This window comes from Haemorhous mexicanus, chromosome 23 (genome assembly GCF_027477595.1).
Source record: "Haemorhous mexicanus isolate bHaeMex1 chromosome 23, bHaeMex1.pri, whole genome shotgun sequence".
Classification (NCBI taxonomy): Eukaryota; Metazoa; Chordata; class Aves; order Passeriformes; family Fringillidae; genus Haemorhous; species Haemorhous mexicanus.
The window spans coordinates 1,780,398-1,806,797 of NC_082363.1; the positions used below are offsets into that span (position 1 = coordinate 1,780,398).

At 53.5% G+C, this 26,400-nt stretch overlaps 1 protein-coding gene across 3 annotated transcripts in view; it reads right to left on the bottom strand.

Annotated features, from left to right (window-relative positions):
* PAX7 (paired box 7) overlaps positions 1–26,400 on the bottom strand; it is a 124,725-nt gene that overhangs the window by 32,743 nt on the left and 65,582 nt on the right. For all 3 annotated transcript variants that reach the window (XM_059866541.1, XM_059866539.1, XM_059866540.1), the window contains exons 6-7: positions 12,277–12,442; positions 11,033–11,226 (exon numbers count right to left, since the gene is read on the bottom strand). In XM_059866541.1, the coding sequence (XP_059722524.1) occupies positions 11,033–11,226; positions 12,277–12,442 (360 nt within the window). The remainder of the gene's footprint in view (positions 1–11,032; positions 11,227–12,276; positions 12,443–26,400) is intronic.

Here is a 26,400-nt window from a genome sequence, read left to right on the forward strand (position 1 = left end):
CGGGCAGGAGCGCGGTGAGAGCTGCGGGGACAGCGCGGCGTCGCCTCAGCGCTGGTCTGGGCCATGAATTCCCTCCCAAAACTCATCGGTTTGGCCTCTTTCCCCTCAATCCCGCGAACCGCTCCTTGTGATTTCCCCAAAACAACCCCTCCGCGGCTGGATTCCCTCTTTCCCTCTGCCAAATTCCCCGTGATTTCCCAAACAGCCCCTCCATCTCTGCATCTTTCCCCTCAATCCTGCAAACCACTGAATTTCCTGTGATTTTCCTTATGACTCCTCAAAACAAGCCCTCCATGCCTGCATTCCCTCTTTCCTCAAAACCCCACAGCCTGGCTAATTTCCCAAATTCCCTGTAATTTCCCAGAACAACCCCTCCAGTCCCTCTTTCCCCCCGACCCCACGGCCAGCCCCGTGATTTCCCTGGATGTGCCTGCCCGGGCTCCCGCCCCGCGAGGCTCACGATCGCCTTTCAGGTGCTCATTCCCTGAAACCAGATCCCCGTCCTCTCCAAACTCGCTGGATTTAAGGGCAGCCCGGAGCTGAGAGCGGCGAGCCGGGACCCCGCGCACCTTTGATCCGCTCGTCCCCAGACCCCGGGGTTTGTGATCCCCATCTCCCCGAATTTGTGATCCCCATTTCCCCGGGTTTGTGATCCTAATTTCCCCGGGTTTGTGATCCCCATCTCCCCGGGTTTGTGATCCCCAGCCTCCGGGATTTGTGATCCCAATCTCTCGGGGTTTGTGACCCCCATCTCCCGGGGTTTGTGATCCCCAGCCCCGCTGTAAACTGACCCTGGGCACGGCTGGAGGAGGCAGCGGCGGCTGCGGGCAGCAGAGCCCCCGCAGCACCCAGAGATGTCCCCGCACATCCAGCGCCACTCAGGGGGGGACCCCGGCGTGGAACGGACCCCACACACAGGAGTGCGTGTGGCGTTCCTTCACTGCGGCTCCTGGATCTCCTCCCTCTGCACTTCCCGGGGCACCAGCGGCTCTTGCCCGGCCCTGGCACCCCGAACTGGCCGAGCCCACAGCACAGAGCCATTCCCTGGCACCCCAAAATATCTGAGCAATGTCCCTGCTCCTGCCCGGCCCTGGCACCCCACACTGTCTGAGCAATGCCCGTGCTCAGCCCTGGCACCCCAAACTGGCCAAGCCCACCCTGCAGAGCCGTTCCCTGGCACCCCAAACTGGACAAGCCCACCCTGCAGAGCCGTTCCCTGGCACCCCAAACTGGACAAGCCCACCCTGCAGAGCCGTTCCCTGGCACCCCAAACTGGACAAGCCCACCCTGCAGAGCCGTTCCCTGGCACCCCAAACTCTCTGGGCCCACCCTGCAGAGCCATTCCCTGGCACCCCAAACTCTCTGAGCCCACCCTGCAGAGCCATTCCCTGGCACCCCAAACTCTCTGAGCCCACCCTGAAGAGCCGTTCCCTGGCACCCCAAACTCTCTGAGCCCACCCTGAAGAGCCATTCCCTGGCACCCCAAACTCTCTGAGCCCACCCTGAAGAGCCGTTCCCTGCTCCTGCTCCACCTCTGGGGCTCTGGGAGGGTCGCTCTGAACTCTCTGGAAATTGACCGGCCCCCAAACTCTCCCCCACCTCACACCAAAGATCAGCCCAGCATCCTTTTGGGATTCATCTCATCCCGCAAACCTCTCCTGAGGCTTTGGGACTGCACAGACTGATCCTCCCGAGCAGCTCCCCGGGGTGCTCCAGGGGTGGACACAGCCCCTGAAATCCTGCAGCCTCTCCAGCCGGGACGGGAGGGAACGGGAATTTCTCTTTTCCTCGGCGCACACGGATGGGAAGCGAAGGGAAACCCAATCCCACTGAGTCCTGACCCTCTCACACTGCCCCGGCAGAGCTGCACACACGGAGGGGACTCGCGGCCCCCTGTCCATCCTTCCAGGGCTGGAATTTCTCCAGGAGAGCCCCGGGCCCGCCTGCGCTCCCCATCCCGGCTCCTCTCCCAGCGCGGCACCCCTGGAATTCACGCCACCCGCCCTGCGAGGGGCAAACAGCTCGGGGCAGCCGGGGCTGAATCCCGGCCCGCGGCAGAAGGTGCCGCTGTGGGTTTTTCCTGTCCGGGCAGGCTCTCCCCAGGCGGAGCACAGCTGGAGCACAGCTGGACGGAGCGGGCACAGCCGGAATGCGCACCCCGGGAATGCGGCGCGTGCCCCCGCCCCCCAATCCCAATTATTTATTCCTTTCATTGCATTCCTCGCTTTTAAGCGTCCCCACTGCCTCGCTGTCCCCACTCCGGGGCTGCCTCTCCCCCCGATCCTGGCTACCGGAGGTGGCCGGGAACGCCGGGCAGCGGCGGTAATTGCTAATGGCGTTAATTGCTAATGGCGTTAATTGCTAATGGCTCATTTTCCCTCCGTGCCCGACCCGAGCTCCCTCGGTAATCAGCGCTCGGATCCCCCCGGCCGAGCCCGGCTTCCTCCCCGGAGCGGGGAACAGCCGGGAGCCGGAGGAGGGGAGGGAAAGGAATTCAGGAATTCCCGTTCCACCCACCCTGCTCCGCCTGGCTCTGCTTGGGGACGGAGATTTGAACCTTTTGGGGACAGATTTCTGTGTCTCAGCCCTTAAATTCGACATTTGGGGGCTTTTCAGGCACTTCCACACCTCCCCGCGCTTCTCCTTCCTGCTGCCATCGCTCTTGTTCTTCTCCTCAGCTTTCCCCCACTTTTCTTCTCCTATTTCTTCCTTTTCCTCCACAGTTGCGTCCTGATGCTCCCCGAGCTTGCAGTGCCTTAGGGCCCGATCCCGGGCTCACCAAAGGCAGCGCCAAATTCCCATGGGATTCTAGCCTCGGGAATCGACCGTTTGTCCCCAAATCCTTCCGCGTTCCCAACATTTTCCTATCACTAACACAGGCAGGGAACAAACTCGAAGTGGGAATCCCAAATCCTTCCGTATTCCCAATATTTTCCTCTCAGTAACACTCGCAGGAACAACCTCCGGAGTGGGAATCCCAAATCCTTCCATTTTCCTCTCTCAGTAACACAGAGGGAGAAACCTCCGCAGTGGGAATCACACAGGGAGGAACACAGAATTGGGGTTAAGGGAATAAAATCCTGCCGGTTTTGCTCCCCATGGGTTTCCAGCGGGATGGGAGCGCCCCGATCGATCGAGGGAACCCAGGGTACCTCGGCACGGAGAGCGGAGAGGCCCCTGGGATATGAATTCCCCCCTTCCCACCCTCCCCGGAGCCGGAGTCTCCGGGAATCAGGCAAATAAGGACGGATCTGTTTTCACACGGGAAGAATGTTCCCTTCTCCCCCGTTCCCGGGGCCGGCAGCAGAGGCGTCAAACTGACAAGAGCAGATGGGCTTTGTTGGGTGAAATATATCCCCAAAAATGCCTGGACTTCAGTGGAAAAGCGGGCATGTGCAGGTTAAAAGTTTAGGGAGACGAAGCCGAGGTGGAGCCGCTTTTCCCAGAGGAGCTTGGAGCTGCCGGGTCCCGTTCCCGAACCCGGCGGGGGAAGGAGGCGGAATGAGCAGAGGGGAGGGAGGGAGGGGAGGGGAGGGAGGGAGGGAGGGAGGAAGTGGTGGAAGGAAATGGCGGAAAGAAGAGAGGAAGGAAGTGGTGGAAGGAAGAGCGGAAGGAAGGAAGTGGCGGAAGGAAGTGGCGGAAGGAAGGAAGGAAGGAAGGAAGGAAGGAAGGAAGGAAGGAAGGAAGGAAGGAAGGAAGGAAGGAAGGAAGGAAGGAAGGAAGGAAGGAAGGAAGGAAGGAAGGAAGGAAGGAAGGAAGGAAGGAAGGAAGTGGCGGAAGGAAGGAAGGAAGTGGCGGAAGGAAGTGGCGGAAGGAAGGAAGGAAGGAAGGAAGGAAGGAAGGAAGGAAGGAAGGAAGGAAGGAAGTGGCGGAAGGAAGGAAGTGGCGGAAGGAAGGAAGTGGCGGAAGGAAGGAAGGAAGGAAGGAAGGAAGGAAGGAAGGAAGGAAGGAAGGAAGGAAGGAAGGAAGGAAGGAAGGAAGGAAGGAAGGAAGGAAGGAAGGAAGGAAATGGCAGAAGGAAGGAAGTGGCGGAAGGAAGGAAGGAAGTGGCGGAAGGAAGTGGCGGAAGTGGCGGAAGGAAGGAAGGAAGGAAGGAAGGAAGGAAGGAAGGAAGGAAGGAAGGAAGGAAGGAAGGAAGGAAGGAGGGATGCTCACTGCGGAGCGATCAGGATCCTCCGGGGAATGCCGGGGATGCGGAGGAGGCGAAGCCTCGAGGGGAAGGAGCGAGGGGAAGGGAAGGCCCCGGTGTGGGGGGCTTTACGGGATGAGGGAGAACACAGCCCTACACCCGGCTAAGCCGGGAAATGAATCCTGATCCGGCCAAAACCCAGCCTGGAAAATTCGAGCGGGAGAAGGGTCTCCTTTCAGGGAAACGGGGAATCCTTAATGCTTCCTCCCTCAGCAACTGTAATGCCAGGATGTTCCCAATCTGCTTTGAGGGATGGAAAGATTAAGAATAATAAAAAAATTGCAATAAAATATGTGTGAACGAGGGGGTAATTGTGGACAAATGCAGCATTCAAATTCATTTTTCAGCTCTTTTACACACCATTTCAATCTTATTTTCTGCTTGTTAATGAGATCTTGTTGGTTGGGGTGGGCACGGCTGCCCAGTATCGCTCGGGTAATTGCACATAATTTTCTCTCTACCAGTGATTTGCATCAGATTTTTTTTTTTCTAATTCTTTGCTATTTAAACCCCTCCTCCTTTTCCTCCTTCCCCAAATCCCCCCCCCCCCCCCCCCAAAATCTCATCCTCTCCTCCCCTTCTTTCTTCCCCTCCCCTTTCTCCTGGCCCAGCAAGACTCATTTTGAATGCTTATTACAGGCACAGTGTCTCTGACAGAAAAAAAATAGGAAAAAAAAAAGGGAAAAAAGAGGGAAAAAAAGGCACCAGACGGAGAAAGGGATTGTGGCACTGAGGGAAGGGAGACAGAGCAGCCTCTCCAGAGCCAGGAGGATCCCTGGAAATCAGGGAAAGAATTCCCAGAGCCAGGAGGGATCCATGGAAATCAGGGAAAGAATTCCCAGAGGATCCATGAAACTGAGAGAAGGAATTCCCAGAGCCTGGAGAATCCAAACCTGGGACTGGGAATTCCAAGCTCCAGACACTGGGAATGAGTTCCGGGAGCACAAAAGCAAAGGCACTGAAGCCCTGAGGAAACGAAAGCCACAGCTCCAGGAGGTGACCAAGCTTCCCTGGGCTCTTTGTGCCTCTGGAATTGTCTCAGTCCCCTCAGGTCCCGCAGGGCTGTTGGGAGATCCCGAGCTCTCAGCAGTGACAAGGTCTGCAATTCCTGCCTTTTAGCCCCGTTCTGAGCTGCTCCCCAGGCCCAGCTGCCCCAAGCTGAGCTTCTTTGGCTCTGGGGAAGCCCTTGGAGACCCCGAGGCGCTGCAGGGAATGGGCACACGGATTTAGGGCCGGGACCGGAGCTCAAAGAGCAGCAGGGATTGTAGGAGGTGAAACAGTGCAACAAACCCTCTAAAACCCTCCAAAGCAAACCCTCTGAAACAAACCCTCTAAAACAAACCCTGCAAAACAAATCATCCAAAACAAACCCTGCAACAAACCCCCCAAAACAAACCCTCTGAAACAAAACCTCAAAAACAAACCCCCCAAAACAAATCCTCCAAAACGAACCCTCCCAACAAACCCTCAAAAACAAACCCCCCAAAACAAACTCTCCAAACAAACCCTGCAACAAACCCTCCAAAAACCCACAGAGACCTTGGAAAGGCAGAAGAGACGTGGCAGAGGAGGCTGGGGGTGAAAAGCAGCAGAAAACACAGAAAAAGTCTGATTTCTTTGCTGTTTAGGGGATCTCCCAGCATCAGCCAGAGTGGCCCCACTTTGGTCCTCTCATTCTCAGCTTAATTCCCCATTTCCCCCTCAGCACCCAGTGCAGCACACACAGCTCCTGAAGGGCTGCCAGATCCTGATCGAGACAGAACTGGACTTAAAACCGAGCTTAAGGCCAGGCTGGGTAGGGCTTGGAGCACCCTGGCCTAGTGGAAGGGGGTTGGGATCAGCAGAGCCTTAAAGTTCCTCTCAAGACATGGGATGATTCCAAGACTGATCAGGATTTGTTTAAGATTTATCAAGAGTTTGTCCCAGACCTTATCCCAGCCCAGGGAGGGACAATTCTAGGCCAGGCATGGCCTAGGTTGAGCTGGGTCTGAGCTCCAGCTGGCTCAGGGTTTGTTTTTCTGCCAGGTGAGGCATTCCCAAAGAACTGGGAATGATTCCTCTGGGACGGAAATTTGGGAAGATTTGTGGGGTGTTTATGGGATCCCAGCCAGGCTGGGGACAGCTCTGGGCCAGTTTAGCTGGGCTGGGGACACCTCTGGGCCAGTTTAGCTGGGCTGGGGACAGCTCTGAGTGAGCCCAGCTGGGCTGGGGACAGCACAATCCCTGTTCCATCCCAACCCCTGCTCCATCCCAACCCCTGCTCCATCCTAATCCGTGCTCCATCCTCAGTCCCTGCTCCATCCCAATCCCTGCTCCATCCCAAATCCCTGCCTGGGTCACCCTGGGGTCTCTCCTGAAGGTCCTGGAAGGGGCAGGACCTGAGCCCCCACTCTGGGTCCTGCTTTAATCCCGTGGGATTCTCTCCTGGTCACCGTTTGGGAAGGGGCAATTCCCCCCCCCCCCCGAGTTTGGGATGTGGGATGGGAATGCTGAGCACAGCCTGGTGGGTTGGGGTTACCCAGCCCTGTTTATCCCATCCTCACTCCAGGAATTTTTATTTCCTTCCTCATCTCCTGCTCTGCCACGGGGGAGGGTCCAAAGGGAATGGGAGGGGGCAGAGCTGGGACAAAGGGACATTCCCCACCATGGAATGTCCCCATTCCCTGGGTACAAACTGGGACAGTTCCTGGAAAAGGGTCGGGAAGGGGAGGTCTGGACTGGCCAACAGCTGCGGTGAGCAGCACTTGGATTTTCCTTTTTAAAAAATTAGTATTAATATTAGTTTTAGTATTGGTATTAGTATTATATAAATAAATATATAAATATAATAATAATATAAATAGATAAAATAAATAAAATAAATGAATATACATAGATATTATTATATTATTATAATTAATAGAAATAAATATATAACTATAATAATATAATATAATATAATATAATATAATATAATATAATATAATATAATATAATATAATATAATATAATATAATATAATATAATAATAATATAATAATAAATACATATAATGAACCAATATATTTTTAAATTATTATTATCATTATCATCATTATCACTGTATTTTACTTTACTCTCAATTATTGAACTCTCCTTATCTCAACACACAAAGTTTTGCTTTGCTTCTCTTTCCATTCCAGGGCTGGAAGTGAGAAACGGGGCCTGGACAAGGAGCTGGGTCAGGCTTAATTTCCAGCTGGGCTTAACCCCTCACCAGCTCAGCCCAGCCCAGCCGAGCTGGTGTTTTTGGGTGAGGTGTCACAGAATCCATTGGGATTTGTGATATTTCACCTGGGATGAAGCCATAGGAGCCGAAATTCCCAGCTGAGCTCTGGGATGGAGGCGGAGCAGCCTGGGAAAGCTGGGAGGCTCCAGCGGCTGAACTGGGCTTTGTGCGGCTGAAAAGCCGGGACTAAGCAAATCCCACGTGAGCTTTGGGCAGAGCTCCCGCAGGAGCTGCCCCGGAGAGGGAGCACGGCCGGGGGATGGACCCACGGTGGGCACCCCAAATCCCCTTTGGGAATGGGAATGGGAATGGGAATGCCACCGTGGCCACCCCAAATCCCTGTTTGGGAATGGGAATGGGAATGCCACAGTGGGCACCCCAAATCCCTGTTTGGGAATGGGAATGGGAATGCCACAGTGGGCACCCCAAATCCCCGTTTGGGAATGGGAATGCCACAGTGGCCACCCCAAATCCCTGTTTGGGAATGGGAATGGGAATGGGAATGCCACAGTGGGCACCCCAAATCCCTGTTTGGGAATGGGAATGGGAATGCCATAGTGGGCACCCCAAATCCCCGTTTGGGAATGGGAATGCCACAGTGGCCACCCCAAATCCCGATTTTCTCTTTGGGAACGGGAATGCTGCAGTAGCCACACCAAATCCCCATTTTCTGTTTGGGATTGGGAACACCACGATGGCCACCTCCAATCCACATTTTCTGTTTGGGAATGCTGCAGTGGCCACTCCAAATCCCCATTTTCTCTTTGGAAATGGGAACACTGTGGTGGCCATCCTAAATCCCCATTTTCTCTTTGGGAATGGGAACACCCAAATCCCCTTTTTCTCTTTGGGAATGGGAACACCACAGTGGCCACACCAAATCCCCTTTTTCTCTTTGGGAACGGGAACGCCGTGCTTCTCCTCCCGGACTCCAGCTGCCAGCACAGCCCGTGGATTCCAGCCAGGACACCCAATCCCGGGTAACTGGATAGGGAGCAAAAGCTGGGAGCTCCCGGGCCCCTCTCCTTGTGTGAAGTGCCAAGAAATCCCCTCCTGCTGCTGCTGCTGCCATGGGGGAAACGAGAAACCCGGCCAGAGACAAATCACCATCACCCTCAGCTCCCAGTGGGGGTTTTCCAACCTCCAGAGATCCCTCTTTCCCATCTTCTGAACCCCCTCTTTCCCACCTCCTGAACCCCCTCTTTCCCATCTTCTGAACCCCCTCCTCTTTCCCACCCCCTGAACCCTCTTTTTCCCCTCCTGAACCCCCTCTTTCTTTCCCACTTCCTGAGCTCCCTCTTTCCTTGTCCTGAGCTCCCTTTTTCCCCTCTCCTGAACACCCTCGCTCCCTTTTCCCCCTCTCCTGAACCCCCTCTTTCTTTCCAACCTCTTGAACCCTCTCTTTCCCCCTCCTGAGCTCTCTCTTTCCCACCTCCTCAACCCCCTCTCCCCCACCTACTGCATGCCCTCTTTCTTTCCCTCCTCCTGAACCCCCTTTCCCCCTCCTGAACTCCCAAATTCTTTCCCCCCTCCTGAACCCCCTCTTTCCCTCTGGCTGATCCTTCCCCCTGCAGAGAGGAACCCGGGCAGTTGGGAGGGTGGAATTTTGCTGGGATTTCCCTGGAATGCCCTTGCAGAGCCGGATTGTGCTCAGCTCAACTCACAAATTACACAGAGCACCCCATAAAGAGACGACCCCCCCCCCCCCCAAAACATCCCTAAAAGAGGACAAATCCAGGAGTTCTTCATCCTGCTGGCAGCATTTCTCATCTCCTTCCACTAGGAACAGCAGAGGGCTTGGACAGGCAGGAATTTTTTGATCAGGGAATGTAAAGCAGTGGGGAAATTACCTGGGTTAGGCTCCCAGCACACAAAGGGAACAGATGAATTTCCACACCGATATCTTGGCCCTCACATGATTAAAAGCACCGGGAAAATGGGAATCTCCCCTTCCTGGGGGTGCAAAGCTCTCTTTTCTTCAGGCCTGCCAGATAAAGGATCCTCTCTTTCCCATACAAAGGGCTTATGGGCTCAGGGATATCTGTCCCCAGCCTGAGCCTGGGGGCAGGGGAATTTGGGATTGGGATAAGCGCAGGAAAAGCCATGGTCTGGTCCTTTCAAGGAGCCCCTGATTCTGCAGGACTGGCCAGGAGAGGATGAAGGGAAATGGAAATTGCAGGATGGCCTTCTCTGTGCCTGGGGCTCATCCCAGGCATCTCATCCCCGCCTTATTCCGTAGGGATAAATTGCACTTGGGATCATCTGAGTTAATCCTGGGCCCTGGCCCAGCTAACCCAGGCCTGCCTTTCAATCCCAGGCTGTATCCTCTGAGCCTGAGCCCAGTGCTCTCAGAAATCCCTTGTCAGAGGGATATCTGCCTATTCCCCCACAAATGTTCCTGTTTGGAGCAATATCCAGCCCTGTGCCAGCCACATTTCAGTGTTTTCCCATCCAGCCCCATTCCAGTCAATATTTCAGTATTTTCCCATCCAGCCCTGTGCCAGTCACATTTCAGTATTTTCCCATCCAATCCTGTGCCAGTCAATATTTCAGTATTTTCGCATCCAGCCCCATTCCAGTCACATTTCAGTATTTTCCCATCCAGCCCCATTCCAGTCAATATTTTCATATTTTCCCATCCAGCCCTGTGCCAGTCACATTTCAGTATTTCCCATTCTGCCCTGTGCCAGTCACAGTTTTCCCACCCAAAGCCAGAAGTGGGGGGTTTGAACCCTTCCAGAGAAGCTGCAAAGCTTCCCCCATTCCACGGGCACTCGGTGTTTGTTTTCACACCCAGACTGCTGGACCTGAACCTCCCACGCCCTGGTGTCCCTGTTTGTTGGACTCCAAACCTCTGCAGCTTTTCCATTCCAGGTGCCCATCACGTTTCTCCTCCTCATCCCAAATTATTTTGGTTTCCCATCCTAAATAAACTGATCCTTCTGAAACAACTGCTGCCCTTCACACAACTCCATATCCCACGAGTGACTGAGAGGGAAAAAAACGGGATTTGGTGTCCCTCAGGATAAGGACAAGTCCTGGCTGCTCATTTCCAGTTCCACTTGATAACAAAGGTGAGCTTGGAGACTCTTTCCCTCCTCCACAGCTCACCCACGCCTTGTGCAGGATTGTCTGCATGAGTTTCCCCGAGCCAAACCCCAAATCTCCATCTCTGAGCTCAGCTCCACGGTCCAGCCAGACCTGGAGGAGCTCTGGGTTGTGCCTGAATCAGCCACCCAGGCTGAGCTGTGGTTCACCCTCAGGTCTTCTGTCCTTGGGGTCACACCCAGCACCTGCTCCAGGGTGGTTTTGGGGGTGCTCCAGGTGTTGGGTATCCCCCCACCCCAACCTGGCTGTGGGAACGACCAGCGCTGGACTCACGACAGAGCTGCTGCTCATTAACAACCCAACTGATTGCTCTCCCCGCAGGAATTCCTGACCACCACAACAACCATCACAAGAACAACCACAACAACCACCACCACAACCACCACCACACCAAGCCCAACCCCACCAGCCGCGGTGCCGGCTCGCCGCGACGTCCCGGAGCTGTCGGCGCTGGCGGAAGGCGAAGGCGGCAGGAAAGGGGCACCTACCTGCGGGGAGAGGCCGTTGCTGACGGGGTTCATGTGGTTCGCGGGGGCTGCGGCGTTCATGAAGCTCTCGGAGTAGCTGGAGAAGCTGTGCCGGGCGCCGTAGGCAGAGCCGGAGTCGGCGGCGGCGGCCAGGCCGCCCTGGTGCATGGTGGAGGGCGGCAGCGGCTGCGGCCGGTGCACGGTGCTGCCGCCGTCTGCGGGGACACAGGGACACCAACGGGCTGGGATCCCCCCGGGAAACCCTGGGACACCCCCGGGAGACCCCCGGGAAACCCCTGGGCGACCCCTGAGAGATCCCCGGGACACCCCCAGGAGACCCCCGGGAAACCCTCAGGACACCCCCAGGACACCCCCGGGAAACTCCTGGGCGACCCCTGAGAGACCCCCGGGACACCCCCAGGAGACCCCCGGCAGACCCCCGGGAAACCCCCAGGAGACCCCCAGGAGACCCCCGGCAAACCCAGGAATGGCGGCTTGGCCATCCTGGGACCCAGCAGCTCCACGATTGGCCAAGTCTGGGTTTTGACTTCATTTCCCCCCCCAAAAAAGCCAAGAATTCCTTGGGACAGGCCAAAGGCAGCTGGAATTAACAATGTTCCTTCCACTGGAATATTCCCGCTGCTGAACCCCATACTGGATATTTACCCACAATGAGGTAAATCCCACATAATTTGGGTAAATAATAATTAATAAATTGGGTAAATCCCCAATTTACAATGCAGCTGGAATGAACAATATTCCTTCCACTGGAATGCTCCTGCTGCTGAACCCCATAATGGATGTTTACCCAGAATGGGGTAAATCCCACACAATTTGGGTAAATAATAATTAATAAATTGAGTAAATCCCCAATTTACAAGATAACTAACTAATTAACAATATTCCTTGCACTGGACTATTCCCACTGCTGACCCCCAGAACGGAGATTTGCCCACACTGAGGGGTCACCCACACAACCCCCAGTTTCCTGGGATGTGCTCCATGTCCAAAACTCCAGCCACGGGACACGGCGACACAGCAGAGGGGACGTGGAATAGAGGAGAAAACGGAAGAATTTCCATTGACTTGAGGAAAAACCCCGATTTTCCCAGCTGAACAAAAACCCCAAGAGGCTCCCGGTGGTCCCAGGGTGTCCCAGCCCAGAAGGGCCCGAGGGGAGGATTTGGGGTGGTCTGGGAGGGACCCCAAGCCCTCAGCACGGCCCGGCCCGGCGAAGGGGGGGCGGGAGGGCACGGGGGGCTCACCTTGGGAGATGGTGGTGCTGGGGTAGGAGGAGTCGGGCAGCTGGTACGGGGGCAGGGCCGGCATTCCCGCGGGTGGGAAGCCCCCCGGCAGCAGGTGGTTGAAGGCTGCCAGCTGGTTGGCTCCTGCCTGCTTGCGCCAGCGCGCCCGCCGGTTGCTGAACCACACCTGGGGGACAGAGAACAGCCCGTGGGGGACACCTGAGTAATGTATGTCACACCTGGGGGACAGAGAACACCCCGTGGGGGACACCTGAGTAATGTATGTCACACCTGGGGGACAGAGAACACCCCGTGGGGGACACCTGAGTAATGCCTGTCACACCTGGGGGACAGAGAACACCCCGTGGGGGACACCTGAGCAATGTATGTCACACCTGGGGGACAGAGAACACCCCGTGGGGGACACCTGAGTAATGTATGTCACACCTGGGGGACAGAGAACACCCCGTGGGGGACACCTGAGTAATGTATGTCACACCTGCGGGACAGAGAACACCCCGTGGGGGACACCTGAGTAATGCCTGTCACACCTGCGGGACAGAGAACACCCCGTGGGGGACACCTGAGTAATGTATGTCACACCTGGGGGACAGAGAACACCCCGTGGGGGACACCTGAGTAATGTATGTCACACCTGCGGGACAGAGAACAGCCCGTGGGGGACACCTGAGTAATGTATGGCACACCTGGGGGACAGAGAACAGCCCGTGGGGGACACCTGAGCAATGTATGTCACACCTGCGGGACAGAGAACAGCCCATGGGGGACACCTGAGTAATGTATGTCACACCTGGGAGACAGAGAACAGCCCGTGGGGGACTCCTGAGTAATGTATGTCACACCTGCGGGACAGAGAACACCCCACAGGTGAGCAATGTATGTCACACCTGGGGGGACAGAGAACACCCCGTGGGGGACACCTGAGCAATGTATGTCACACCTGGGGGACAGAGAACACCCCGTGGGGGACACCTGAGCTCTGCCTGTCACACCTGGGGGAAAGGAAGCACCCTGCAGGTCACACCTGAGCTCTGTCTGTCACACCTGGGGGACAGGAAACACCCCACAGGTGACACCTGAGCTCTGTCTGTCACACCTGGGGGACAGGAAGCACCCTGCAGGTCACACCTGAGCTCTGTCTGTCACACCTGCCGGCAGCACCTTCTGGCCAAAGCCAAGGCCAGGCTCGAGCTGCTCCTGGGCCAGGGCAGGTGCTTCACCCTGGAGTGTGGAGGTGAATCCCCAGCCCCTCCCCAGTTCCCTGTCCCCGCTGACCCCTAACCCTGGCCCTGCCCCCCCAGGATTTGGGTGGATGCTGCTCCCAGCTGGGGGGGGGTAGGAATTCCCAGAATGCCCAGGATGGGAGAGACCTCCAGGATCACGGAGTCCAGCCCAGCCCCAACACCCAGCTCACCCCTGGCACCCAGTGCCACATCGAGGTTTTGTTAAACACATCCAGGGATGGGGACTCCACCACCTCCCCAGGCAGAACATTCCAGAACTTTATCACTCTTTCTGTGAAAAACTTTCTCCTGATATCCAACCTGAATTTCCCCAACTGAGCTTGAGGCTGTGTGCTCTCGGTCTGTCAGTGCTGCCTGGAGAAAGAGCCCAGCCCCAGCTGAGCACAGGCACCTTCCAGGAAGTTCTAGAGAGTGACAAGGTCACCCCTGAGTCTCCTTTTCTCCAGGCTGAGCACCACCAGCTCCCTCAGTGGTTCCTCACAGGGTTTGTGTTCCCAGCCCCTCTCCAGCCTCGCCGCCTCCTCTGGACGCGCTCAAGCTCTCAAAGTCCTTCCCCAACGGAGGGCCCATCCCACAGTGGGGTTTGTGTGTTCCCCAAAATCCATCCCCGGGAGCTGCCCCGCTGCCACCCGGCCGTCCCCGCTATCTGCCAGGCTGGGAATTCTGCCGGAGGATGAAGCGCCATCCCCGCGGCACTGTTAGGAGGGGTAAGGGGCCAGATCAGCGCCGCGCTCACGGCGTTGGACAAGCTCGAGAGATGGACCCGCCCCGCAGGGAGTTCGGGGCTCGGCTCCTCCCAGAGCCCTGCTGGGCACTGCCCTGCCCGCAATGACACCTCAGGTTTAGGTTTTCTGTTTTTCAGGTTCTGTTCTGCTGTAGTGTGTGGGTCTGGGCGTTATCTTAGGGATGGGAAGTAAGGACACCGGGCAAACAAACCCCCGGAGCAGTCAGGATTAGCGGGGCTCCGAGCAGTGTCCTTGTAAAGCTGAGTCACAGCCCAGCTCTGCTCCCTCGGAGTTGGGAGAGCAGCCAGCAGCTCCCAGGAGAGAGATGGAGACACCTCGGGATGACAGCCCTGAAAAGCTTCCCCAGGTTTTCCAGCCTCAGTGTCCATGGAATTGCACCGAGCTCTGGGCCGGCACCAGCCCCAAACACTTTGCCACTGATGCCTCAGGTTCAGATTTTCTGTGTTTCAGATTCTGTGCTGATATCTCAGGTTTGGCTTTTCTATTTTTCACATTCTGTGCTGCTTTAGTGCCTGGGTCTGGGCTTCACATTATGGGATGGTGAGCTCTGCACAGAGCAGGGAGACAAAACAATTCCTGCTCTGGCTGGCACCAAGGACAAATGATCCAAATCTCAGCCCAGGAGCACAAACCCCGTGGGCTGGAGAGAGAAAACCAGGATGGGACTGGATGGGCTGGAGCTGGAACTGGACCATGAACAGCAAGGTGCAAATGGAGCAGAACTGATCCCAGGGAGAGACCCCGTGAGCAGTCGTGCATTTTGTGCCATTTTGGGTTCATTTTGGGTTCATTTTGTGCCATTTGGATTCATCTTGGGTTCATTTTGTGCCATTTTGGGTTCATTTTGGGGCCATTTTGGTTCATCTTGGGTTCATTTTGTGCCATTTGGATTCATCTTGGGTTCATTTTATGACCATTTTGGTTCATTTTGGGGCCATTTTGGTTCATCTTGGGTTCATTTTGTGCCATTTTGGTTCATTTTGTGCCATTTTGGTTCATCTTGGGTGCAGCCCTGGCTGGGCCCTTGTGCTGCCCAAGGTGGATCCCTTGAGGAGATCCTTTCAATAGATCCCTGCTTTATTCTCTAACTCTGTCCAGCCTCTGTTCCAGCTCAGCCTTCCCAAGGCACCAGCAAGAGCTCTGCAGCCAGTCCAGAGCGGTGTTGCAGCCTCTGCACTAAAACAAACCCAGCCTAAACCCCGGGGCAAAGCTGGGCTCAGCTCTGCTGCTTCACCTGTGAGGCTCCAGAGGAGCTTTGGTAATTCCTGCTGCTGAAACCCAGAACAGAGATTGACCCAGAATTTGGGGTCACTCACACAATCCCCAATTTATGGGATGTGCTCCTGGGGGTTTGGCAGCCCTGGTGGGTTTTACTGGGGGAAATCTGCATTTCTGCAGGGTAAAAAGGGTTTCCCCAGTGTTTTATTGGGGGGAATCTCCTTTCTGCAGAGCAAAAAGGGTTTCCCAGTTGTTTCATGGGGGAAATCTCCTTTCTGTAGGGCAAAAAGAGATTCCCCAGTGTTTTATCAGGGGAAATCTCCTTTCTGCAGGGTAAAAAGAGCTGCCCAAATGTTTTACTGAGAGCAATCCCATTTCTACAGGTTAAAAAGGTTTTCCCCAGTGTTTTATCGGGGCAAATCTCCTCTCTGCAGAGCAAAAAGAGCTGCCCAAATGTTTTATCAGGAGCAATCCCATTTCTGCAGGTTAAAAAGGCTTTCCCCAGTGTTTCACCAGGGGAAATCTCCTTTCTGCAGAGCAAAAAGAGCTGCCCGAGCTGCCTCGTGGGCTGGGTTTGCTCCATCTCAGCACAGAGGGCTCTCAGGTCTGTTTGGGGTTCACAGGATAAGCTTTCAGGGCAGATGAGAACACAGCTGCTGGGCTTTGGGAGGCCTCAAGAGTTGCAAAACACGATTGAATTTCACAGCAATGGGAAAAAAGGGAGCAAAAATCAGGAGTGGGGGAAACCCCCCCCTTCCATCAGGTTCCCAAGCTGCTCAGCCTCAGAGCAGGAGCTGGGCTTGCAAAAGGGTTCCCACACCTTGGGGGCCAACCCCAAACTCCCTCCCCAAATCCTGCAGAGCCAGCCCCAAACTCTCTTCTCCAAATGGTTCAGAAGCAACCCCAAACTCCCTCCCCAAATCCTACTGAAAAAACCCCAAACTCCCTCCCCAAATCCTACTGAAAAAACCCCAAACTCCCTCCCCAAATCCTACTGAAAAAACCCCAAACTCCCTCCCCAAATCCTACTGAAAAAACCCCAAACTCCCTCCCCAAATCCTACTGAAAAAAGTCCAAACTCCTTTCCCAAATCCTGCAGAGCCAGCCCCAAACTCCCTCAAATCTTCAGGACCAACCCCACACTCCCTTCTCCAAAGGTGCAGAACCAACCCCGAACTCCTTTCCCCAAATCCTTCAGAAGCAAACCCCAAACTCCTTTCCCCAAATCCTACTGAAAGAACCCCAAACTCCCTCCCCAGACACTGCAGAACCAGCCCCAAACTCCCCCAAATCCTGCTGAAAAAAACCCAAACTCCCTTCCCCAGACACTGCAGAACCAAACCCAAAATTCCTTCTCCAAGTCCTGCAGAACCAACCCCAAACTCTTTCTCCAAGTCCTGCAGGGCCAACCCCAAACTCCCTTCTCCAAATGCTGCACAGACACCTCCAGACTCCCCAAAATGCTGCAGAACCAACCCCAAACTCCCTCCCCCAAATCCCACAGAGCTAACCTTAAACTCTCCCCAAATCCTGCAGAACCAACCCCAAACTCCCTTCCCAAATCCTACTGAAAAAACCCCAAATTTCCTTTCCCAAATCCTGCAGAACCAACCCCAAATTCCCTCCCCCAAATCCCACAGGACCAACCCCAAACCCCCTTCCCAGACCCCACAGAACTGCGGTCCCACAAGCCCCAAGCAGGATCCTAGTCTCAAAGTGGGCCCCTTCCTATCGAGTTCCCTACAAACAATTCCCACTCCTAGGCCTTGTTCTTGCAGGAAAAGGCAATTTCAGTCAGGGGGTCCTGCCTCCCACTCGTGCCTGCTGGGCAGGGCCCCTGAGCTTCCCCTTGGGCTGGTTTGGGGTTCCTGGAGCTGTTCCCTGTTCCTGGGGTGCTCTGGGGTTCCTGGATCTGTTCCCTGTTCCTGGGGTGCTCTGGGGTTCCTGGAGCTGTTCCCTGTTCCTGTGGTGCTCTGGGGTTCCTGGATCTGTTCCCTGTTCCTGGGCTGCTCTGGGGTTCCTGGATCTGTTCCCTGTTCCTGGGGTGCTCTGGGGTTTCCTGGATCTGTTCCCTGTTCCTGGGGTGCTCTGGGGTTCCTGGATCTGTTCCTGGGGTGCTCTGGGGGCTGTTTGATCCAACCCCATTTCTGGGCTTGTTCTGGGGTTCCCTGTGGGGCTGCTCTGGGTTTCTGGATCTGTTCCCCCTTCCTGGGGTGCTCTGGGGTTTCTGGATTTGTTCCTGGTTTCTGGGGTTGCTCTGGGGTTCCCCGGATCTGTTCCCCATTCCTGGGGTTGCTCAGGGGTTACTCAGGGGTTCCCTGTGGGGTTCCCTGTGGGGTTCCCTGGACCTGTTCCCTGTTCCTGGGGTTGCTCTGGGGTTCCTGGATCAGTTCCCCATTTCTGGGGTGCTCTGGGGTTGCTCTGGGGTTCCCTGTGGGATTGCTCTGAGGTTCCTGGATCTGTCCCCTGTTCCTGGGGTTGCTCTGGGGCTGCTCTGGGGTGGCTGGATCTGTTCCCTGCTTGTGGGGTCACTCTGGGGTTGCTCTGGGGTTCCCTGTGGGGTTGCTCTGGGGCTCCTGGGCTGCTCTGGGGTTCCCTGGACCTGTTCCCCGATCCTGGGGTGCTCTGGGGTTCCTGAACCTGTTCCCCGATCCTGGGGTGCTCTGGGGTTCCTGGTGGGGCTGCTCTGGGGTTCCTGGGCTGCTCTGATGTGCTCTAGGGCTGCTCTGGGGTTCCTAGGGTCACTCTGGGTTGCTCTGGGGTCACTCTGGGGTCACTCTGGGGTCACTTTGGGATCACTCTGGGGTCACTCTGGGATCACTCTGGGGTCACTCTGGGGTCACTCTGGGGTCACTTTGGGATCACTCTGGGGTCACTCTGGGGTCACTCTGGGGTCACTTTGGGATCACTCTGGGGTCACTCTGGGCCACTCTGGGCCACTCTGGGGTCGCTCTGGGTCACTTTGGGGTTGCTCTGGGTCACTCTGGGGTCACTCTTGGTCACTCTGGGTCACTCTGGGGTCACTCTTGGTCACTCTGGGGTCACTCTGGGGTTGCTCTGGGGTCACTCTGGGGTCGTTCTGGGGTCACTCTGGGATCACTCTGGGATCACTCTGGGTCACTCTGGGGTCACTCTGGGTTGCTCTGGGGTCACTCTGGGTCACTCTGGGGTCACTCTTGGTCACTCTGGGGTCACTCTGGGGTTGCTCTGGGGTCACTCTGGGGTCGTTCTGGGGTCGCTCTGGGGTCGCTCTGGGATCACTCTGGGATCACTCTGGGGTCACTCTGGGTTGCTCTGGGGTCACTTTGGGGTCGCTCTGGGGTTCCTGGGTTGCTCTGGGGTCACTCTGGGTTGCTCTAGGGTCACTTTGGGGTCACTCTGGGGTTCCTGGGTTGCTCTGGGGTCACTCTGGGTTGCTCTGGGTTTGCTCTGTGTTGCTCTGGGGTCACTCTGGGGTCACTCTGGGGTCGCTCTGTGTTGCTCTGGGGTTGCTCTGTGTTACTCTGGGGTTGCTCTGGGGTCACTCTGGGGTCACTCTGGTCACCCTGGGTCCCTGGGCTGCTCTGGGCCGGTCGGACCGAGCCCCTCTCCAGCCCCTCAGGCCGGCCAGGCCCGGCCAGGCCCCGTGTCCCACCGGTTTTCACACCACCACCAGCAGCCCCGGCTCCCTTCCTGGTGTCACTGAGCTCTGGGAGGTTTGTGGGCCCTGGCAGGTCCTTGGCCCTGAGCCCTGCTTGCCCTGAGCCCTCAGCAGGGTGACAGAAATGGGTCACCGCCATCCCCGGCGCTCCGGGCCAGCGGAAAATGCCCCAAATGTGGGACAGGGCCGAGGGGAGAGCCCTGAATGGCCCCTGAGCACTTTGCATTCAGCCAGCCCTGTCCCTGGAAGGTTCTGGGAGCGGGGAACAGCACAAAGGAATAAAGAAATAACCTGAATAACCTTTTGTGTGCCCTGGTGGTGCAAAGAGGATTCCCCGGGCCTTTTTTGGTCCTGCACGGGTGCAAATTCCAGCCTGGAACTGGGGCTGGGGACAGCTCTGCCCCTGGCCTGTCACTCCCTTCCACTCCCACAGCCTGGGGATTGCTGGGGCTTGGGGAGAAATAAACCTTGTCCTTGTGAGGAAAGGGAGAGGAATAAACCTTGTCCTTGTGAGGAAAGGGAAAGGAATAAACCTTGTCTTTGTGAGGAAAGAGAGAGGAATAAACCTTGTATTTGCAGAGGAAAATGAGAGAAAAAAACCTCTTTGAAGGGGAAAAGAGGAGAAATAAACTTTGTCTTTGCAGAGGAAAAGGAGCGAAAGAAACCTCTTGGAAGGGGTAAAGAGAGGAATAAACCTCCTTGCAGGGGAAAAGGAGAGAAACAAATCTTGCAGAGGAAAAGCAGAGAAAGAAATGTTCTCCTTGCAGTATAAAAAGAGAGAAAGAAACCTCTTTGAAGAGGAAAAGGAGAGGAATAAACCTTGTCTTTGCAGAGAAGAAGGAGAGAAAGGAAACTCCTTGCAGAGCAAAAGAGGAGTAAACCTCCTTGCAGAGGAAAATGAGAGAAAAAAAACTCCTTGAAGAGGAAAAGAGGAGAAATAAACTTTGTCTTTGCAGAGAAAAGGAGAGATCTAAACCTTGTCTTTGCAGAGGAAAAGGAGAGAAACAAATCTTGCAGAGGAAAGGGAGAGAAATGTTATCTTTGCAGAGGAAAAGGAGAGGAATAGACCTTCTCCTTGCAGAGGAAAAGGAGAGAAAAGAACCTCCCTGAAGAGGAAAAGAGAGGAATAAACTTTGTCTTTGCAGTGAAAAGGAGAGATCTAAACCTTGCCTTTGCAAAGGAAAAGGAGAGAAACAAATCTTGCAGAGGAAAGGAGGAGAAATGTTATCTTTGCAGAGGAAAAGAGAGGAATAAACCTTCTTGCAGAGGAAAAGGAGAGGAGGAAACCTCTTTGATGAGGAAAAGAGGAGAAATAAACTTTGTCTTTGCAGAGGAAAAGGGGACAAACAAATCTTGCAGAGGAAAAGGAGAGAAATCTTCTCTTTGCAGAGGAAAAGGAGAGGAATAAAGCTTTCTTTGCAGAAGAAAAGAGAGGAGTAAACTTTGTCTTTGCAGAGGAAAAGGAGAGAAAGAAATGTTCTCCTTGCAGAGAAAAAGAGAGAAAGAAATCTCTTTGAAGAGGAAAAGAGGAGAAATAAACTTTGTCTTTGCAGAGGAAAAGGGGAGAAACAAATCTTGCAGGATAAAAGGAGAGAAGTCTTCTCTTTGCTGAGGAAAAGGGGAGGAATAAACCTTCTTGCAGAGGAGAAGGAGAGAAAGAAATGTTCTCCTTGCAGAGGAAAAAAGGGGAATAAACCTTTCTTAGCAGAGGAAAGGGCTGGGGCTGGAAGAGCTGCCACCCTCAAAGATCAAGATCCCAGTGCAGAGTTCAGCACATCAGAGTCCAGCACCTGCAGCAAAACCACGGCCAAGATCCGAATCCAGGCACAGAGAGGGGAAGAGAAAGAGAACCTCAGTGATTCCTGACCTCCCCGAGGGTGGGAAAGTTCTTTTCCTTTTCCCAACCAGGAGCCAGAGGCTGCAAATGCAGCTGGGATGGGGTGGGAGAAGATGTGGAGTGAGATGTTCTAGGGAGGGACAGGAGGATTTGGCTGCCCTGGGGTCTGACCTGTGTGATCAAAACACAGCTGGGAACAGATTTGTGCCGTTCCATGCCCCGTGTGAGGGGATTTCGGGCTCATTTACACCTTCAATCTGTTCGGGATTAAAACCCACCTGTGTGAGAGCGGCGCCTCCCGCGCTGCCTCCCCCGCCCGGTGTCATTCCTTTGTTTTATCAGGGATAAAAGGATCCTCGGGATCCTTTTCCAGCCAGGTAGAGCCACCCTGGGGATGAGCCTTTTTGCTCTGCAGCCTTGGAGAAGAAAGGGAAGATAAACTCCAAGGGAGAGGATTATCAGCCAGGAAATCCAGTTCCTAATTACGCTCCTCCCGTGACTCCAGGAAAATTGTTGCTTTTGGGATTGAAATCCACCCATCGGAGTCCTCACACAGGTTAAACTGAGGATAAACCCCCAGTTTTTCACATTTGGGCCATCTCCACACTCGGCCAGCTGAGATTGAGCCTCTTTCACTCCGGAAGGTGCCGGAGCCGTGCGAGATCTCGGTGTTTGTTGGAGCCAAACAAACGAGAAATGATAACCCTAAAACATCCACCTGCACCAAAAGGGCTCCCCAGGAGCTGAAACAGCTCTTCCCACCGAGCCTGGCTGAGGCTGCAGCCCCACGTCTATGTGCCATATTGTTAATCAATTATTTTAATATATCATCATATTCTATATTATACTATTCTATTATATATTATCTTATAAATAGATTATGTTATTATTTTATTTACTGCTGATAAAGTATTTTAATAGTATAATATACAATCTATATCATGCTATCTTATAAATATTTTATTATTTTATTTATTGTCAATAAAGTATTTTAATAGTATTATATACAATCTATATTATTATGTCTTCTAAATAGTTTATATTTTTATTTCTTGATAATAAAGTAATTTAATATTATTATATGTAATCTACATTATTATATATAATAAATATTTCATTGTTTTATTGTTAATAAAGGATTTTATTAGTATTACATACAATCTATATTATTATATGTTATAAATATTTTATTATTTTATGTATTGTCATTAAAGTATTTTAATAGTATTATATACAATCTATATTATTATATCTTCTAAATATTTTATACATTTATTTATTGTTAATAAAGTAATTTAATATTATTATATTTATTCTACAAAAATATATCTAATAAAGAATTAATTGTTTTATTTATTGTTAATAAAGGATTTTATTAGTATTACATACAATCGATATTATTATATATTATAAATATTTTATTATTTTATGTATTGTCATTAAAGTATTTTAATAGTATTATATACAATCTATATTGTTATATCCTCTAAATAGTTTATAATTTTTTTCTTGATAATAAATTAATTTAATACTATTATATATAATCTACGTTAATATATAATAAATATTTCATTGTTTTATTTATTGTTAATAAAGGATTTTATTAGTATTACATACAATCTATATTATTATATATTAGAAATATGTTACTATTTTATTTATCGATAATAAATTAATTTTTCATTATTTCAATTCATGGCCCAAACAGGTCCATTCTGCCCCTCATTTCTAACCCCAGAAGAAAAAGCAGAGCCTCTGCAGCTCATGACGTTTGCAATTCCTCCCCTTCCCCCAGCTCAAAGGTGGCTGGGGCCTTTTATGCTCATAAATCATTTTATTGGTGGTTGAAATCCCGAGGCTGGAGCGGCTGGCTGTAATCGAGGTGCACTTCAAAGGGAACCTGCCTTCAGTTCCCGCCTGCGCGGGTTTATCGGCCCCGAAAGATTCCCTGCCACGGGATCCTGTTACACCATGGCGAGCCTGGCGCGGAGCCTGGCCCGCTGCACCCGCCGAGGAGGGAGAGGAGGGAGTGGAGGAAGGCTGCGAGCTGCCGGGGAGGTTTTTCTCAGGCTGGGCTTGCAAAAGGGTTCCCACACCGTGGGGGCCAACCCCAAACTCCCTTCCCCAAATCCTGCAGAACCAACCCCAAAATCCCTTCCCCGATACTGCTGAGAAAACCCCAAACTCCCTTCCCCAACTGCTGCAGGACCAACCCCAAACTCCCTTCTCAGACACTGCAGAACCAGCCCCGAACTCTTTCCCCAAATCCTTCAGAACCAAACCCAAACTCCCTTCCCAAATCCTACTGAAAAAACTCCAAACTCCCTTCACCAGATGCTGCAGAATCAGCCCCAAACTCCCTTCCCCAAATCCGGCAGAACCAACCCCAAATTCCCTTCCCAAATCCTACTGAAAACAACCCACCAAACTCCCTCCCCAGCCACTGCAGAACTAACCCCAAAATCCCTACCCCAAATCCTGCAGAACCAACCCCAAACTCCCTCCCCAGACACTGCAGAACCAACCCAGAATTTGGGGCTGGCACTTGGGGAAAGGGCTGCAGGAAAATCAGCAGCTGCTGGTTCTTCCCAAGAGCAGAGGAGCTGTACCTGCTGCTTTTGGGGTTTCCCCCATGGATCAGTTCCCAAGTAATGCCTTAAATAAAGAAATGTGCCCTAGAAACCACCTGGCATTGCTGAGGGGGAGCAGAGAGGGGATGGGAAAAGCTGGGAAGGAGATACCCAAGGAGTCCTTGTGCCACTGCACCTTGCTCAGCCACACTCCTGAATATCCTGGATATCCGGGCTATCCCTCAGGCCTCCATCCCTGTGTCTCAGGCTGGAAATGGGGCTGTGTGTTCTATTCCTGTCTGTGGGGCAGTTATCTTCTGTACTTGGGCAGTTTTCTTTATCTCTTCCACAACCACTGAGTGTCCCTGCAGGGCTGATCTAATTCCACCATCCCATGGGGAGATGCTCTGCCCAGGGGAGGAGCCAAGCATTCCTACCTGGATACAATCTGACATTTGGGACACCAGGGCAGCCTTTGCCCACTGCACTCCCAGAGGGAGAGCAGGCCCATCTCCAGCAGCCCTGGAGCTCCAGAGGGAAACTCCTCCCTTGTGCAGGATCCCTGCTCCAGCAGAACCACAGCTGGCACGGCAGGAGGGCTGAGCCCCCCTGGGATGGGACTGTGCCACCACCCTGAGCCCCCTGGGATGGGACTGTGCCACCACCCTGAGCCACCCTGGGATGGGACTGTGCCACCACCCTGAGCCCCCCTGGGATGGGACTGTGCCACCACCCTGAGCCCCCCTGGGATGGGACTGTGCCACCACCCTGAGCCCCCCTGGGATGGGACTGTGCCACCACCCTGAGCCACCCTGGCATGGGACTGTGCCACCACCCTGAGCCCCCTGGGATGGGACTGTGCCACCATCCTGAGCCCCCCTGGGATGGGACTGTGCCACCACCCTGACACACAGAGAGGGGTCAGCTCCTATTTTGACTCTGTCAATAGGGTTTTTTTCCTTTGTACTATTACATTTGTATTTTTAGTTTCCTAATAAAGAACTGTTATTCCGCCTCCCATATCTTTGCCTGAGAGCCCCTTAATTTTAAAATTATAACAATTCAGAGGGAGGGGGTTTGCATTTTCCACTTCAGGGGAGGCTCCTGCCTTCCCCAGCAGACACCTGGCTTTCCAAACCAAGACCATCCTGACCTGCTCTCACTCTGGCAGTGGTGTTTTGTATTACTGCATTATTTTTTTGTTTGGTTGGTTTTGTTTTGTTTGTCTGTTTTAAAATATTTCTTCCCTAGTAAAGAACTGTTATTCCTATTCCCATATCTTTGCGTGAGCGCCCCTTAATTTCAAACTTATAACAATTCAGAGGGAGGGGGTTTGCATTTTCCATTTCAGGGGAGGCTCCTGCCTTCCCCAGCAGACACCTGTCTGTTCAAACCCAGACACCCTGCTGGAGCAGCTGCCTGCCAGGATGGGGCTGGAGCGAATTATCCCAGCTCTGGGTCAGCTCCCACAATTTGTCAGACAAGGAGAGGAAAGGAAGGTCAAAAAGAGCCTCCTGTGGGAGGGGAAAAAAAAACCTGTTGTGCTTCTGCTCAGCCTAATCAGGACTTGATGTGGGAGAAAGATGGATGGGGTGGATGAGGAAATAAATGGAAACAGGGCTGGGAAAGCCAAGGGGCTGCAGCACCTGTTTGTGCTCAGAGGCTGCAGGAACCAGGTGGGAAAGGCTCTTTTATGGCCTCAGCACACCCAGAATGTTCCACAGGGTCAGCTGAGGGCTCTTCCCAGCTGGGAAAGGGGATTCTGCTGGGTCAGGGCCTCAACACACCCCAAATATTCCAAAAGGTCAGCTGAGGGCTGTTCCCAGTTGGAGAAAGGGGATTCTGCCAGGTCAGGGGATCAGGACACCCCAAATATTCCACAGGGTGAGTTGAGGGCCCTTCCCTGCTGGGGAAAGGGGATTCTGCCTCAGGACACCCCAAATATTCCACAGGGTCAGCTGAGGGTCTTTTCCAGCTGGAACAAAGGGATTCTCCCAGCCCAGGGCCTCAGGACACCCCAAATATTCCACATGGTTGGCTGAGAACCCTTCCCAGCTGGGAAAGGGGATACTGCTGGGTCAGGGGATCAGGACACCCCAAATATTCCACAGGGTCAGCTGAGGGCCTTTCCCAGCTGGGGAAAGGGGATTCTGCTGGGTCAGAATACCCCAAATATTCCATGGGGGATTCCAAGGGGATATTGCTGGGTCAGGGCCTCTCCCAAAACAGAGCAGGGCATTGTCCATCCTACCAAAAACTGGAATTCGGGGGCTGCAGAGGAGTTTTAGGGAGGAACAGGAGCTGGGGAGAGCCCTGGGATATTCCCTGCTCCACCCTTCCAGGTGGGATCCCCTAAATCCCCACGGCAGCACAGCGGAGACATTTCCTCTGCCGCCTGTGACACCAGGGGCGTGGGAGCACCACCGAGGCCACCAAGAGGATTCCTGAGAGAACAGGGAAAAAATTCCCAGCAGGACCCACAGATTTGGGGCCCCTTTGGGGTTTTTTCTGCTGTCCCTGCTCCGGTTCAGTGCTCAGCCTCTTCCTCTGGTGGGTGATGTGGAGGAGATAAATATGAAATATGAAATATGAAATATGAAACATTCCATTTTAAACCAGGTTAGTGGAGCAGAACAAATGGCTCCTCACAAATGAGATTATCCAGGGAATTCAGCCTAATTTCTGCCGGCACATCCCAGCTCCTGGAGGTGGCAGCTGTTTGCAGGATTTCAGTGAACAGGTGAGTCGGGTTTCTTTTTTTGGGAAACCACCTGGTTTTGGTTAAACAAACCCTTCTGAGCAGGGAAATATTTCATTGGGGCACTGGTTCCTCCAGGACTGCAGTGTTCCTTAAAAACTTCCTCAAGGG